The sequence below is a fragment of the Corvus brachyrhynchos genome, unplaced genomic scaffold (genome assembly GCF_000691975.1).
Source record: "Corvus brachyrhynchos isolate BGI_N302 unplaced genomic scaffold, ASM69197v1 scaffold28, whole genome shotgun sequence".
Lineage (NCBI taxonomy): Eukaryota > Metazoa > Chordata > Aves > Passeriformes > Corvidae > Corvus > Corvus brachyrhynchos.
Genome location: NW_008246058.1, coordinates 3,750,802 through 3,765,741, shown reverse-complemented (window position 1 = coordinate 3,765,741; position 14,940 = coordinate 3,750,802). Strand labels below are relative to the sequence as shown.

At 44.7% G+C, this 14,940-nt stretch overlaps 1 protein-coding gene across 1 annotated transcript in view; it reads right to left on the bottom strand.

Annotated features, from left to right (window-relative positions):
- FBXO32 (F-box protein 32) overlaps positions 1 to 12,177 on the bottom strand; it is a 21,529-nt gene extending 9,352 nt beyond the window's left edge. The window contains exons 1-5 of the mRNA XM_008642614.2: positions 12,030 to 12,177; positions 10,274 to 10,323; positions 9,512 to 9,604; positions 2,476 to 2,569; positions 1,469 to 1,653 (exon numbers count right to left, since the gene is read on the bottom strand). Coding sequence (XP_008640836.1) covers positions 1,469 to 1,653; positions 2,476 to 2,506 — 216 coding nt within the window. The 5' untranslated portion in view covers positions 2,507 to 2,569; positions 9,512 to 9,604; positions 10,274 to 10,323; positions 12,030 to 12,177. The remainder of the gene's footprint in view (positions 1 to 1,468; positions 1,654 to 2,475; positions 2,570 to 9,511; positions 9,605 to 10,273; positions 10,324 to 12,029) is intronic.
- Positions 12,178 to 14,940: the final 2,763 nt, after the last annotated feature.

Genomic DNA, 14,940 nt, shown 5'->3' with positions numbered 1-14,940 from the left:
AAAAAAAAAAAAAAAAAAAAAACAAACCCCAAAGCTCACACTTGTATTTCTTTTTCTGGAAAAACCTGTGTGACTCAAGCAAATCCTTACAGGTTTTCTGGATCAGGCCAAAAACTTATCTGCTACTACTTTTCCTTCAGTACTCTTTTCCAGGACTTTTCAAGAATTACTTTTTTTTGGAGAAGGAACACAGATTAGACCAGAACAGATCAGTTTGCTGTCATTTTCTGGACAGAAGTTTGTCTTTTTTTAAAGCAGCTGTAGCACATGCAACACTATGCAAGGTTGGTTTTTCATTTTTTGTTGGTTTGGTTTTTTTTTAATGATTTAGGTCTTGGGTGTTGCAAGATGTTTCCCCCTCCAGAAACACCACAAATTCACTGCATAAATAACTGGCTGCACAGAGCTGAGCTTCTTCCTTTCTCTGAATTCAGCTCATCTTGTTTCAGCTTGAACTGACGTTATCTTTGGTGGTGTGAATTTTTTTTGCAAGCTCTACATTTATTTTATTTACTGTAGAAAAAGTGTCTGCAAACCTACACGTAAGTACACATAAAAGGCAGTTCCATTCACAAAGCAATGGTTTGATGCACATTTATCTGAACAGGCAGAGTTCTTCAGGACTACAAGGGGAACACTAACACATATCAGCACTGGGGGAAAGCTTTAGCATTTCAATGGAGTAAGTATCCATTTGAGGAAGAAAAAAAGTGTATATATAGTCCCGGGCAACTTATTGTTGGTATCCCTGCTTGAGCAGAGGGGTTGGACCAAATGACCTCCAGAGGTCTATTCCAACATCAAACCTTCTGTGAATGTATGAAATGGAACAAGTTCTGATTTGATTCCCATGTAAAGCCAGGTTAGGAATTTATCATCTAACACATCCTTCCCATCCCCACAGATGCTGTTACAAAAACCAGATGTTGTGAAAGCAGGACTCATCCAGCTGGAACAGGTAGCTCCAGACTACTGGAAGAATCATTGGTATTTTCAGCCAGGAAGCATGAAGTTATGCAGCTATTTGAAAACTTGCATTTAATTTACAGATTAAACAAATCTAAAAACCTCAACTATCTGATAAATAAGTTTTGAAGGCAGTTGCTCAGTTTGAGAAAGCCTGAGTTGACTTTTCACACTGAGGCCTGGCCTCTGAGGCCTGATGAGGGGGAGATGGTTTTCTGCCCAGCTCCGTTCACACAGCACTTCACAGCCATTATGGAGTCAAGCCACAGTCTGTGACCAGTAACCTTGAGCACAATCCTGGGTTATGTACATTGAGTTTGAATTAAGGGAGTCAAGTAATGCCAAGAATGCATCCAGTTATTCTGGCAACTCCAGGTCCTTCCACTCTGTACTTGCACTGGGAGTACAGTGGGAAGCAGTCACCCAAATGAGAGAGAGCCATTAACACAAAAATGGTTTCATGAAGGAGACAATATTTTTAGCTTTCAGGATTTGTGCTTACCCTGGTGATCTGAATGTTGTTCAGTTGCTGCTGCCAGTGGAGAATGCTCTCCATCCTGTGCACCCACATGTTGATGTTTCCAACCAGGACAGACTTGCCAACCCGTTGAACTAACGTGCAGAGGGATGTGTAGAGGGTCTGCAGCAATTCCCGTATTAGCCTGATGTTCTGCTGATCTTCAAGGACTTTGGAAGAACAGGAAAGGTTAAAAATGGGAATTGGCAAAATCCTTCTCTGAATCTACATGTTTCTCAGGCAAGTCAAGTTATTTGCTATAACTTCACAGGCCAAGAGAGCCAGCCTGTGCTTTTCTTTTTAGAGGAAAGCACTTAAACATTATCCAGTCACAGCAGGTTAGACAGCAGATGGAAAGAGAGCCTCCCAGGATAAGCAGATGAGATCTACCATTTCTGCAGCACTTCCCATTTCCAGCCACTGGCAACCAGCCAGTTTTCCCCTCTGATACTGCACAAGAGGTTATCTGTGTGCACCTCTTCCCCATCTACCCCAGCTAATATGCATTTCTCATTATGTTTAATAACAGGGTGTTCTCAAGGCCCAGGCTACAGTCACAGCTAAATATCCATGAGGCAAGTGCCACATCTCAACCACAATTCACTCCCCTGAACAGGTGAAGACACCCCTCCAGAGTAGTGGGAGTACTAGGTACAGCACACTGCCAACAAGGCTGCAGCAGAGACTGCAGATATGCCTGGCCGAGGGCAGGAGCAGCCACATCTGCAGTCAGAAATAGGACTCAGTAGGATGCAAAAGGGGTGGTAGTGAGGAAAGCTGGAGGAGTCACCTCTCAGATACCTACCAGACTACAGACATTTCTTCCCCTCCCCCCAAGTGGCTCACTGAGGGAAAAGAAAGCAGAACTGCACTACAGAAATAAGCAGTGGTACCCCTCTTCACCCATTTTGCATTGCTTGACCAGTCTCGATGTGGTTCACCAAAATACAGCAGATTAAATCAGACTCCCCCTCACTGTTTCCATTTCTTACCTTTCTGAACCACTTTTTCCAAAATGTTCATGTAGTTTTTCTGGGCAATGCCACTCAGTGACGTCAGCTGGGACTTCGCTATCAGCTCCAACAGCTGTGGATAAAAATAGAAGTTGCAAGCCTTAGAGCACAGAGATACCTTTCTAATCTTGACTCCTAGTCACATGACACAGCAAAACAGTCCAGGGACTTGTTTGCTGCTTGAAAATAAAAAGGAGACAGAACAACAGAGCAAAGTAACGCAAAGGGGAAGGAGAGACAGGCCAAATAATTAAACTCACATCAAAAGATGTGGGGGGAAAAAAAAGGCATTTTAATTATCTTCAGTGGGGTAGGGAGAGGGAACTTGATTTCACGGTTCAGAGATGCAGAGAAACCACAGAGTGGTGCTTGGACTGACAGCCGCTATTCACACCAAGGGAACAGCGAATGGCCAACGTCACCATCCTTCACTGGGGCATAAACAAGCAGTGTCATAAGGGAACACAAGCAAGTGCCTGTTTGGATGGGGATATTATTGATGGAGCATTAATGAGAATCAGACTCCACAATTTACGTCAACTGCTGGGTTGCATGGGTTTTGTCAGAGTGCTGTCACCACAACAGAAAGGTTAAGTATGGTAGGAAGAATAAAAATACTCCCCACAACAAACCCCTGCTCCCCCCAAGGTTTCCTCCCTTTTTCAGCTCTAACAACAAACCACCTTTCCCTGTCTGCCCTGTTTACTTGTTAACCTCCTCTAATGAAAATCTTGCTTTTAATTTCGATTAGAATTTACTTCCCATCACTGACCTCCTGAGTCTTGAGCAAGCTGAACAGTGAATTTGGGCTGCAGTTGCTAAAGGAAGCATTTTCCACAGGGAAGGATGCTCTTTCCTCCCCATCTCTGTGCCACAAGAACAGCTGTGGAAGTTTCCTATGGATCATGCTCTGCAACATGTGGCCTGTGATCTTACAAGCCTTTCTCCCTTCCCCCAACATTATATAAATGCACAGACTGTCCACGTGTCAGTCCATTTGTTTTGGATGTACATAGCCTTCTGTTTTAATTTAGAAAGGAAAGGAAAAACCTTTTATGCTACAAATCAATCAACATGTTGCCGCATGACCAGCTTATTAATCCTTTATTATCTACAGCTCTGGTATCCCATTGCTGGCACCACAGAGAGTCCAGAGAAGGTGCAACTACTTGTGTCAAGTAACTAAGATGGCTTTTGACTAGACTTGATAAGTCATGAGCTGAACTGTTTGCACTGCTAGAAGAATGACAGGAATGTATCCAAAAAGTCACCGGCAGCTTGCCATGAAGCGGGAGCTGAGGGAGAGGTATTACTGCAGCATGCTCTGCTCATCTGGGGGCACTGGCATGTGACTGCCACTTAAGAGCAGTGAAGTCGCCTAGAGTGACCAATCTCTTCTTCTGTTTAATATCCAGGCCAACACCACCATCAGATGGCTTTGAGTTTACATTCTATTAATATCTTGCACCTCACATGACCAAAAAAAAAAAAACCCCAAGATGAAAAAAGACCTGCAGTAACTCCTGTGAAGGGCAGGCTGCTTGTTTTCTTGGCTTGTTTGGAGGAAACAGGAGATGCAGGAGAGCTGTGTAATATTTGGTGCACAAGCATCAGTGGATTTTCTGGCTATATCAGCTAAATGAGACCACAATAACTAAATACTCCTAAAAATAAGGCAGCTTGCAAGATGTTTGAAAAGCTTATAAAAGGTCTTTTCCTCATTCTTTTATATACAGAATGAATAAGTAGGAAAAAAACCCAACCAATGTCCCATAGTGGCCTGTAATACTCTGCTTACCCTAAACTGTTTAGCCTTCAGACCTTTGATTATAGTGATTGATTTGCTAGACTCCATCTGTACACTGGCCACACATGCACCCAGATCAGCTTGTCTGTGCACAAACAACTGCTGTCTCCAGACTGCACTGTTCTGGAAGTAGCACACAGACAGCTTCCTCCAGGCTGGGTGTTAGCAATATTGTGCCCATTACTAAAAACACCAAAATGCATGCAGTGATAAGCATCATGTAATGTAATACCAGAGGAGTTAGACGCCAGGGCCATTCTTTTAGAAGAACGAGGATAAAAATCTCAGTTCCTCGAAGAATGCTAAATTGGTACAAAATTAATTTATCCGAAGGAACAAATTTGCCCTGTCTGTGTTTATCAAGGTTCAATTTATGTTCAGTGAACCAGTTCAGATATCATGTGTCACCTCCCTCCTCCTACAGCAATAAACACAGGATGAAATTCCATATGAAAACTATGTTGTGAATACTTCTAGGGCTACTCTGGTCCCCAGAGACCACTGACTGAAGCAACTAGCTAGTCCTCCAAATCAAAAGCCATATTTTATTCTTCTGTGCTCATACAATACACAAAAACCAGGTAAAGCAGTACAGTTCATCTGTACCCCACATGCTCCAGTGCATTGGGGGTCTTTTAGTGTTGGCACAGGCCCTGAGTACGGTCTCAGCTAATTGATGCCCAAATTGGGGTCTATAGCAGTATAAAAAATAAATCAATGTTGCTGCTTGCATAATACAGACTAAAGCCAACCGATGAATTCAGGTTAATGCTGAGTAGGGTAAAAAGACTGGAGAGCTGCAAGTGTGTGTTATGATGTGGCTGCATTAAGTCCAGCCCACGCTCAACTGAGAAGGACAGATGGTAGGAGAGAGTGCACAGGGAAAGGTTAAGAGCAATTTTAAAAGGTCTTCTTTTCCAATACACGAAGTAATTGCATTCCAGCCGACTTTAACTGGAGCTGGGAAGTCTGCAACACCTCTAGAAAACAGGGTATTAGATCCAAATTCACTCTTCCAACTCCTCAGAAGTTGAGAAAGGTGACCTGGTGGCTCCACTAAAAAAATCCTTCCCACACTCTTGCCCCTACTTTGTTTGCTAATCAGAGGTCTGCCAGAACTACAGAGAAAAGGCAAGAGATGCAGTGGGCTATCCCAGAGCCTCTGCAAAGCTAGCAGAAAGCTAGCATCTTCCACAGCAGGGCAGTAACCTGCTCCCTTTCCCAAGCGCAGTGGGACTCCTGCTCAAATCACCAGCCATCAGTCTGAAGCAGGCAGTGCAACAAAGCCTCTCAGCTTCAGCAGCAGAGCAGATCCTTCTCTTCCCATAAGCACAAGATAAAAAATAGCAAACAGAACAGTGCCATGTGGCAGGGAACTAGGGCCCCCGTTTCAAGGCCATGAAAACACTGCTGGGCACCCATGACTACTGTGCGCAGCATTGCTTAGACCTGCTACAGCCAGATGGCACTTTGGCCACAGTCTTGGTTCAACACGGGTGTGCAAGCAATCCATACCCCAAAAAACTGCTGCTGGGGCTTACAGCACACAGAGCCAAAAAATCCTCAGCAGTCCTGCTGTGCTGAGCAGGAGAGTACAACCTTGACTCAAAAAGAGAAATGCTCTGTAGTGATTAAAATCACAGGTCTTAAACTACTAACCTTGACTCAAAAAGAGAAATGCTCTGTAGTGAAAAATCACAGGTCTTAAACTACTGAAGTGTGAATTCCCAGCTGAACACCTCAAGCCAGCTATATGAAAGCTGGACTGCACTCTGTGGGGATCCATAAGTTCCTGATGGTTGGGGATGTGACTCCTCACATCTGGACTACTTGTAAGAAAGTATCACAATGAAAAATTCCTCCTCCAGCCCCAACTTGCTCTCACAGCCCTTCACTTTCAGTGGCTGAAATGTCACACTGGTTGTCAGCTGACAGGTGGAACAAGAGCAAGGCGAGTTATAATGATTTACAGTGCAGGTGCTGACAGATCTCCATGAGACAGCATCCAGCTGATATTCTTTCAGGACAGCATAAATCCAGGACTCCTGGAGCTAACTGCTATTAAAACTTAAGAAGGAAATTTAAGAGACTATTTTAGAAGGCTGCACACAACCTAGATCATGTTATTCCAGAAGAGCTGTGCCCAGGCAGCTTAACCTGACCTAAGCTTTTATGATCAGAAACAGCACCTTCCCTTGAGACTACACAACCATCATATGAGAAATCTCTTTCTAAAGAGGCAGCCTGCAAAACCTGTCATCTGAACACAGTGTTCCTGAAGGAGAATGAACAACTTCTGGGCTGCAGGCACCTTTGTCTCTGCTCCCATTAATTATGCTTACAGAATGCTTCCAGTCTTTTCATTAAATCTCTAAGATCAGAGAAAATAGGGCTGCTTCTGACCCAGAGGACCCAAACTGTTGCTGGTCTATCACACACTTCCTTATTAGCCCTAAAAAGGGAACGCTGATTGTTCTGTAACATGTGAGTAGATGCACTAATTTGAAGGATCAGCAAGGACCAAGTCATGGCACCAATATCTATAACCTGGCACTTCCAGAGCTGTACCAGCAGACCATCAAGACAAGATTGATGTTGGAGGAAAATTTCTTCTGCTCCAGTTACATGGACTCACTGGCTCCGGCTGATGGTATTTGCCCACAAAAAATACCTGCCAAGCTTCTTGCAGCTCATACCTCCACTCCACTTGAATGAGGTGCCCATTTTATCTGTGCACCATTAGAAACTCCAAGAACTTAGTTTGGGTGTATCTAAAGCAACAACTTCTGTGACAAGAAAGCAAGCACTGAAGACACTTAAGCACTGTTCACTTAAGTTCAGAGAAATTCAGAAAGGTAAGTTCATGTTAAGCCTGAAAGCCCATTTTGCACCTGCAGCTGTTTCTCTTTCTTCCTCTAGCAACATCATCATATTTTTTCTTAGCCTCCAGTTCCAAACTCCCCTCCTTGAAAAGCATTTGCTTGATGAGTTAAGTAGTGTGACATTAATATCAGATACCCTGAGCAATGAGTGGAACTAGAGAGAACAAGGAGAGGGAAGGAAGGGAAAAATGTTTTGCCTGCCAACATTCAAGGCATTTTCCATGTGACAGATTGCCCATCAGTGTGCTCTAGGAGGCCTGTGACTTGCAAAGGACCATAAACATGATCCACATCTAGGCAGAGCTTTTCATGAGTAAATCTGGCATATAAGGCACTTTATGAACTACTATCCACTGGAGACTTGGCTGATACATGCCTTTCATTTTAAGAAGTCAATTTTACAATTTGATCCATGGTACCAGGTTTAATATCTTTAAACTACCAAACCACAAGTCAACCTCAATTAGAAAGCTTCATACTTCTCAGTAGTGCTGTATCTGTAAAACTACTGGGGGAAAGCTACTCTTAAAAGCTAGAAGAGAAGTAATTTGTAGAAACAAGGATACATGTCAGCTTCCATAGCTTTCAAAACTACTGTTTTTGATAAAAGCTTCCCAAATCTGCTGTGTGTGAAGTCTTCATGAGAAAAAGAGAGAAGAAGGTCAGCCTGAGCTCCCCCACCAGACCACACTGACTTCACTGAAATTTAAGTTTGCTCTTCAAAAAATTTAGTGGGACTTCTGCTCAACCATTTCAGTCCCATATGAGACACCCATCACATTGGGCCCAGCAGCAGAAGCCCATCACATGGCACAGCATGACCCGGGGCCATGCTTAGCAGAGGTCTTTGGAGTTCTTCACTGACATAAGTAAGTCTGCCAAAGGGATGTCTGCAGCACTAAACAAGTTTTATTTTACATTCCTTCTTTATATTTGACTAAAGGGTTATGGCCTTGGCATGAACTGTTCCTTCCCCAGTAATCCCCCTGAAGATGACATGGCTCTGTGTGTGTAGATATATATATCTCCAGTATCAGGAAACACGGACTACCTCAGCACTGGTGATCACCTCTGCACGATCAGGAAAACAAGTTTTTCCAAGATCAGCAGAGCTAGGACAGCCTGAGTCTACATGGACTTGGATCCTGCTTTGCCTCCCCAAGAATCCCCACTCCCTGCCACCACTCCTGCAATGAGACACCCAAGTGATTGCCCTTCCTACACAGCCAGTGGGTCATCACCCCCAATGCCTGTACACTTCCCAGGGTGACAGAGGTTTTCAGAGGTGACTTGTCACCTAGATGACCTAGGCAAACAAATCAAGGTGAACTTGCTCAGATAATTTCTTCCTTAAACACTTCTCATGATATTTGACTCAAAGGGAAAGCAATACCACTGCTGCTTGCACCAGAACCTAAAACCTGAACAGCTGTTGCCTCACCAGTGGTCAGCTGCTCACAAGACATGAAAAGGAGATGTTCATAAACAGCCTCAAGTTAATAACAGGTTTATTGAATTCCAAACCTTGCTAAGCATTCTGAAATTCAAGATCAATTTGCAGATCACATGCAGATAAACATACAAGCATCCACAGCCCTCAGGCCTGTAGGTCCCCCAACCACCTCCTTGGCGACCCTGAGCCAAAAGAGAAGCCCTGACCTATTACGCAAAGCCACAGCACGGGGAACTTCAGGCTGATGACTCCTTCCTACCACCTAATGGTGTCAGGACTCAACAAATGTTTCACCTACTGAAACCACTGCCAGTCACAAAGGATTAAAAGCAACAGTGATCCTTAACAGAGAAGTTAAGATCAGTGCCACCAAGAGGTTCAGCCCATCCCCTCATTCCCAAAATGCTCAGCTCTCCTGAGTCTCTCCTGTATCACCCCAATGGAGACAAAGCTCCACAGACCTCAGACTGGAACTTCCTGTGCAAAGAGGTCTCCACTGCTCTATGGCCTCTGCAGAGAGCCCATGCTCTTTTTCAGAAGCCGAACTGAAAGCTCAGGAATTATAAGCCAAGCTTTCTGGGTTTCAAAAGTGAGTGATACAATTGATAAGTAGTAGGAATGCTAGGCTAAGACAGCTCATCACCTACATTATCACCACTTTTCTCCCTTTGCATTTTAACAGACTAAAGACAAAGTTTTGGGCATCTATCCACACACACAACTTCCATGAATTACTTCATACAGCAAAGCCCAACACACCCACTTGCATGCTCAGACATCTCTTCTCTGCCAGTGCTTCCCATTATCCAACCGGTGCTCAGTTCAGAATCTCCACCAGCATCACAGCAAAATAAACCCTAGACTTTGACTCACCCTCACGACATAGTTGAATCGCCTGGAATCCAGGATAGCACTGGAGAAGTCAAGCCGGTTGAAGGCTTCTCCCAAGGTACAGTAACCATGGCGCTGAGAAGAAAAAACACTCCGGGTCATGTTTTGGCAGACTTGAGTCCTGACAGCACCAGGCAGACATGACCCAGGGCAACTCAATTCAACAAGCTGATGGGTACAAACCATGGGAGCAGCTTACAGCTGGAGGAGGCAGGCCTGGCTCCTGCTGAGCCACACTTACTGACATCAAGAGTGGGCATGGCCCGATGTAGGTCATGGTAGTTTCCCAAGAGAGACCCAAGCTCTGCTCATGACCCATGAATTTACGTGTGAAAATGAGCCACACATTCCTGGTGTTCCATATATAGTGTGAGTTCAGAGCAGTCTCATACAGCCACTTCTCTCCATGAGTGCAAGAAAGCCATTGTGATGAATTCCAATGATTTTCCATGTTAGGACTGTACTGGGTGAAAGCCAAGAACAGTATTATGGCTTGGCCTGCAAATGGCTGTTTTTTCTAAATGAGTGAAGCAAACAAGTCATATTTTAAACACATGTACAAAGCCTTGTACATCAAGCCCTGGATCCCTGATAGGGGCTTAAAATCATTACTGAAATTCCAACCACAAGCCAGATCTTCCACTTATCTCTTAAGAGCTTCTGCTGATTTATATCAGCATAGGATCTTCCACTGCTTGTAAAAATCAGTAGAAAAGAGAACAAAGAACCTATAGAGGCACTCACCTCTTTTGTGCTTCCCTTGTGAACATAGATCCACTTCTCCTGGTGGAAATCTGTTTGGACAAAGACATTTTGCTCCATTAATCTTCCACCTCAGAGAGCTGTATCTCTGTTCTGCTCATAACATTCACTGTCTTTTAGTACAAATTAAGTTATTTTGTTTACACCACCACACTTGAAACCAAATCTAGTGACTTGCTGAGCTGCTTTGTTTCTATACAGCTTCATTTGAGACTGTAGCCCTAAGCCTTAGAAAGGGCTTCTGTTTCATTGACACAGCTCAAGACTGTAAATGTTTAATCTGCCAGCCACAGATATACCATAGCACCTCCTCTTCTTTGGTCCCGGACAGTAAGTGTGGCTGACAGCCAGGTTTTGTTGTTATTGATTTTATTAACTATTTATTACCTTGGTTACAGGCTTGGGATTATATGTCAAATTTGAAGTTGAGCAAAAATGTCATGAGACACCAGGCATGTAAGAGAGCTTTCAGCAGTGAGGTCAGGCTCAGAGAAGCATGCTTATGCTTGCAGCTAACTTGCTAAAAAAGAAAAAACTATGTGGGACCAAAATTTTCCTATTTCTAATTGCCCCTCCCTTCCCTAAGAATGGGAGTTGTCCCATCAATTCCCCGAAATAACTTCCCAATACCCAGCACACACTAACTCTGTTTGCAGAAGAGCCTGTACTGTAAGCAGTTATGCTGCTCAATCATTCTCCCACTCCATTTTCACATGGGCTTTTGACCCTACTTCCACCACACACTGGCAATTTAACAGCTAGTATAAAACAAATTCTCTTCCCCATCCTGCTGGACTCCTTTCCATAAGGAAAATATTGAGCTCCTAGAGCAACCTGTAAATTAATGAACTGAGGCTATGGAATGTACTCCTGCCTGGTACTATAAGTCCAAGGAAAGACCCAGTCTCAGTTACAAGCATGCTGACCCTGCATCAAGCCCTTTTTAATGGTAGGTCACAGCAGAATCCGGCCAGAAACTGTCATGGTAACATTTGTTTGTTCAGAGAACTGAATACACTGAGGGGCCAACTTTTGGCAACAGTTTCCAAAATCCTGGGGGATGCACAATGAGTTAATAGCAGTGTGGGAATTGTAACTCATTTCCTCTGGAAATGTTTATATTTGTAGCCTTCACATGTAGCCAGTACCTATCTTGCAATCAGGCCAACGCAGACCTTGCTGTCCCTGCAGGCTCCCCCAGGTCCTCCCCCAGTGCCCCATCTGAGACCCCAGCTGCTCACTGTGTGTACAGAAAGATTTCAAGCCTTCTATTGTTTTGAGCAAGCTGAGATCTTATTTCATTTTTCATGCACTCCGCATACAGAGATAGGATCAAAGCTTACATTCAGGCTTGTAGCCTCCAGTAATGTAGATTAGTGCTCAACATGCATATGGAAGGAAGAATAAATTCAGCCTGTTGTGCACAAGGAAGTCTACAGAGGGAAAAAACTGGAACTGGTTCACTTGAATGTACCATAGGAAAAAATTACCCTCCTGACAAACAAATGACAAAAATCTGAACACAACAAGCACAACTCCTCAGAACAGGGATTACTAAAGGGGGCATAAATCTTCATGTTAAACTGTATCCAAGTTTTCTACTTAGGTCAAACATGGGCGCAAAGCCCTTCAAGACTCTAGAACTCTTCATGCAGTGTGCAAAAATAATAGATGTGAAGCATTTTCCATTCTTCTGCAGCAACTTTTATACAAAAAGAAGTCCAAAAAGATGTCTTACATTGAGTCTTGGCTTTGTTATTCAGCAGGTCTTTTTTTCTCTTCTTGGCAGCAACATCATAGTTTATGGTGTTGAAGATATTCTCTTTGTTGTGGTCATCTTTTTTACAAAAGCTGTGAATGACACAAAGCAAAGATTCTGTTTATTTCTGCAGTCTGTTGAACACCATGTTTCCTGTAAGGAGAGAAAATACACAGGTTTTTATTGTGGCCTCCAAGCTGTCTCCTTGCAGGCTGCCCTTGAGAAGTAGTCTGCACACAGTTTGGTATTTGTAAAGGAACCTCAACTCTGGGCTAGCCAAGATACCTGTGACAGGAGCAGGTAACACAGATTGCACAGTTAGTGCTGGGACACTGCTAAGCAATGTTCTTTCCCACTCTTTAACCTGTTTCCATCCTTAAGTAACACCATATCCTCCTAGTGTATGTAGCAGACTGCTCTGAGCCAGTCAGACTGCTATGGAAGGACATATTTAGACATCCCTGAGGACATATATATGCACTCAAAATATTTATTAACAAAAGAGTTCCTACAAAATACTATTTCAAGCTTACAGGAAAAGCTTAGCTGGGGCTCAGACTTATCTGATGGTTTTCCAGACCCTGCACAGTAGTGACTATGCAAGTTAACAGCTAGGATCTCTTGTCCAAGACTGGCCATTGTCTGCTTCTGCTGGAGCTCTGCTGTAAATGTATTATTAGTGAAGGGAGCTATAACCCCTTATTTCCTTCAAGAGCAATGAAAGGCTGTCTATAAAGAGGCTGTACATCAACATCCCCACATTCTGCAGACCTGCAAATCAGCAGATCCAAGCCACAATGTGAAACTGAGAAGCCCCTGGGCAGCCACAGAGCTGCTGCAGAGATCCCTGAGGGCGGCGGGGGAGGGCAGCACCACCAGGGGCTCTCAGCAGAGGCCCCAGTACACAGCCTGCTTCCCAGAGCTGCGGGATGCCTCGCAGGTGCCAGGAAGAAGACAAGCCATGCATGCAGGAGAACAAAAACAGAGCTGTCCCCACTGCTCTAGCAGCTCACAAGGGATGAAATGTGGCTGTCTGCAGCCTAAACTCGAAGTAGAGTCCAAGGCACCTCACTGCACCTCTCAGCTGCTGTGGCTCAGACAGCCCTGGAGCTCTGACAGGTGCCAAAATATGCTGCTGCTGCTTGCACCCCTGGGCAAGCTTCCTCTGCGACAGCCACGAGGACCCTTACACAGCCAGGAGGCTTCCTGTACAGGCTGTGTGTTTACACTGCTTAGCCTCAAACAAAACCCAAACACGAGCACCATACCAAGCACACCTCTGACAGCTATTCAGCAGAGTCTCATGCAAAGCAATGAAACCTGTAGGACAAGGCTTCTTGTTTCCCCTGTTCACTGGCTGTCTGCATGGCCACACCACCAGAATATGCTAAAGTCAAGTGACCAAGTCAGAGTTTCAGCCACAGGAAGAACCCAGATCCCCCCTAGCATGATCCAGATGGATGTTCTGGTTTGGCACCTGCACATGGCCCCAGAGGTGGAAGAAACCTCTCCCAGTTTCAGAACACCATGACCCTCAGCTCCCCCTTCCAGGGCATCTGAGCTGTGGAGAAGGCACCACCACAACACTGTGGAAGGGGAAGAGCAGCAACATTGCAGGTGGACAATATTCACAGAAACAACAGTTTGGGGAACCCAACACTTCTGCCAGCTGCAGCTTGCTTTGAACCACCTAAACCTGAAAGCAGAACATCTCAGCTGCTCACGTACCCCATCCATGCTGCTTTCTGCTATGGGGACCAAAACCTGAGAACGGAATACAGCAGTAAGGAAGAAGCTGTTTTGGGATATCCAAGCCCACGTTTTATCATGGTTGCACAAAATCAATAGGGGGTGAGGTTAACACACCCCACACAGTGGCAGGATCTGAGCCCAAGAGCACAAGATGGATCTGCTTTGAATCTCACATGTCAACAGCACACCCTTGCCTGTTGACTTCCTACTGAATTACTCTGTAATCTGAAACCACCATAACAGCAGCAGTGGACAAACTCCAGCATAGGAGGCAGATTATTTCCCTGTTTATGTACTGTCAGGTTTCCACACACTTCTCCAGGGCATTTTGACAGGTTCAACAGTTGGGCACCCGATCTGCTTTGAATCTCACATGTCAACAGCACACCCTTGCCTGTTGACTTCCTACTGAATTACTCTGTAATCTGAAACCACCATAACAGCAGCAGTGGACAAACTCCAGCATAGGAGGCAGATTATTTCCCTGTTTATGTACTGTCAGGTTTCCACACACTTCTCCAGGGCATCTTGACAGGTTGAACAGTTGGGCACCTGGACCTGGCACTGCAAGGACCTCAGCCCGGGGCCAATACGTCACCACCTTGCTTTTAAATGGGAAAAGGGATATATAAACTATGCTTAACTCAGTATTCCCGACATACTACCATCAGCCAGACATTTTTCTACCTATTTACAAATTACAAACCTAAACTCGATTTTTACTTACAGCTTGCATGAAAGAGGGCAGGAGATACCTGCTACATAAGCCTCCTTGCACAATAACACCTCAGCAGTGGCTCACAGCAAATCCCTGCTTACTCCAAGTCCCTTTGTCATGGGTATCCCGACCCATCCCTAGGCCCAGTGGCAGCAACCCCAACCCCTGGTAGCACACAGTTGAGGAGAAGATGCAGCTCTGTGAGAAAAGTTTGGTTTTGACAGGAGCGATCTGGCCCGAGCCCACAACACCCACGCGCTGCAAAAGCTTCCTGCCCGCACCATCTTGGGGGTTTGTTGATGTTTTGCAGCCAGATTAGTCAAGCAGCACGTAAGGTACATTACTCATGGCCTGAGGAGGATTTATGGCTTCAGACACATCATCCTTCCCGGCCCGAGACCGGCAAGTCCCAAGCAAGGT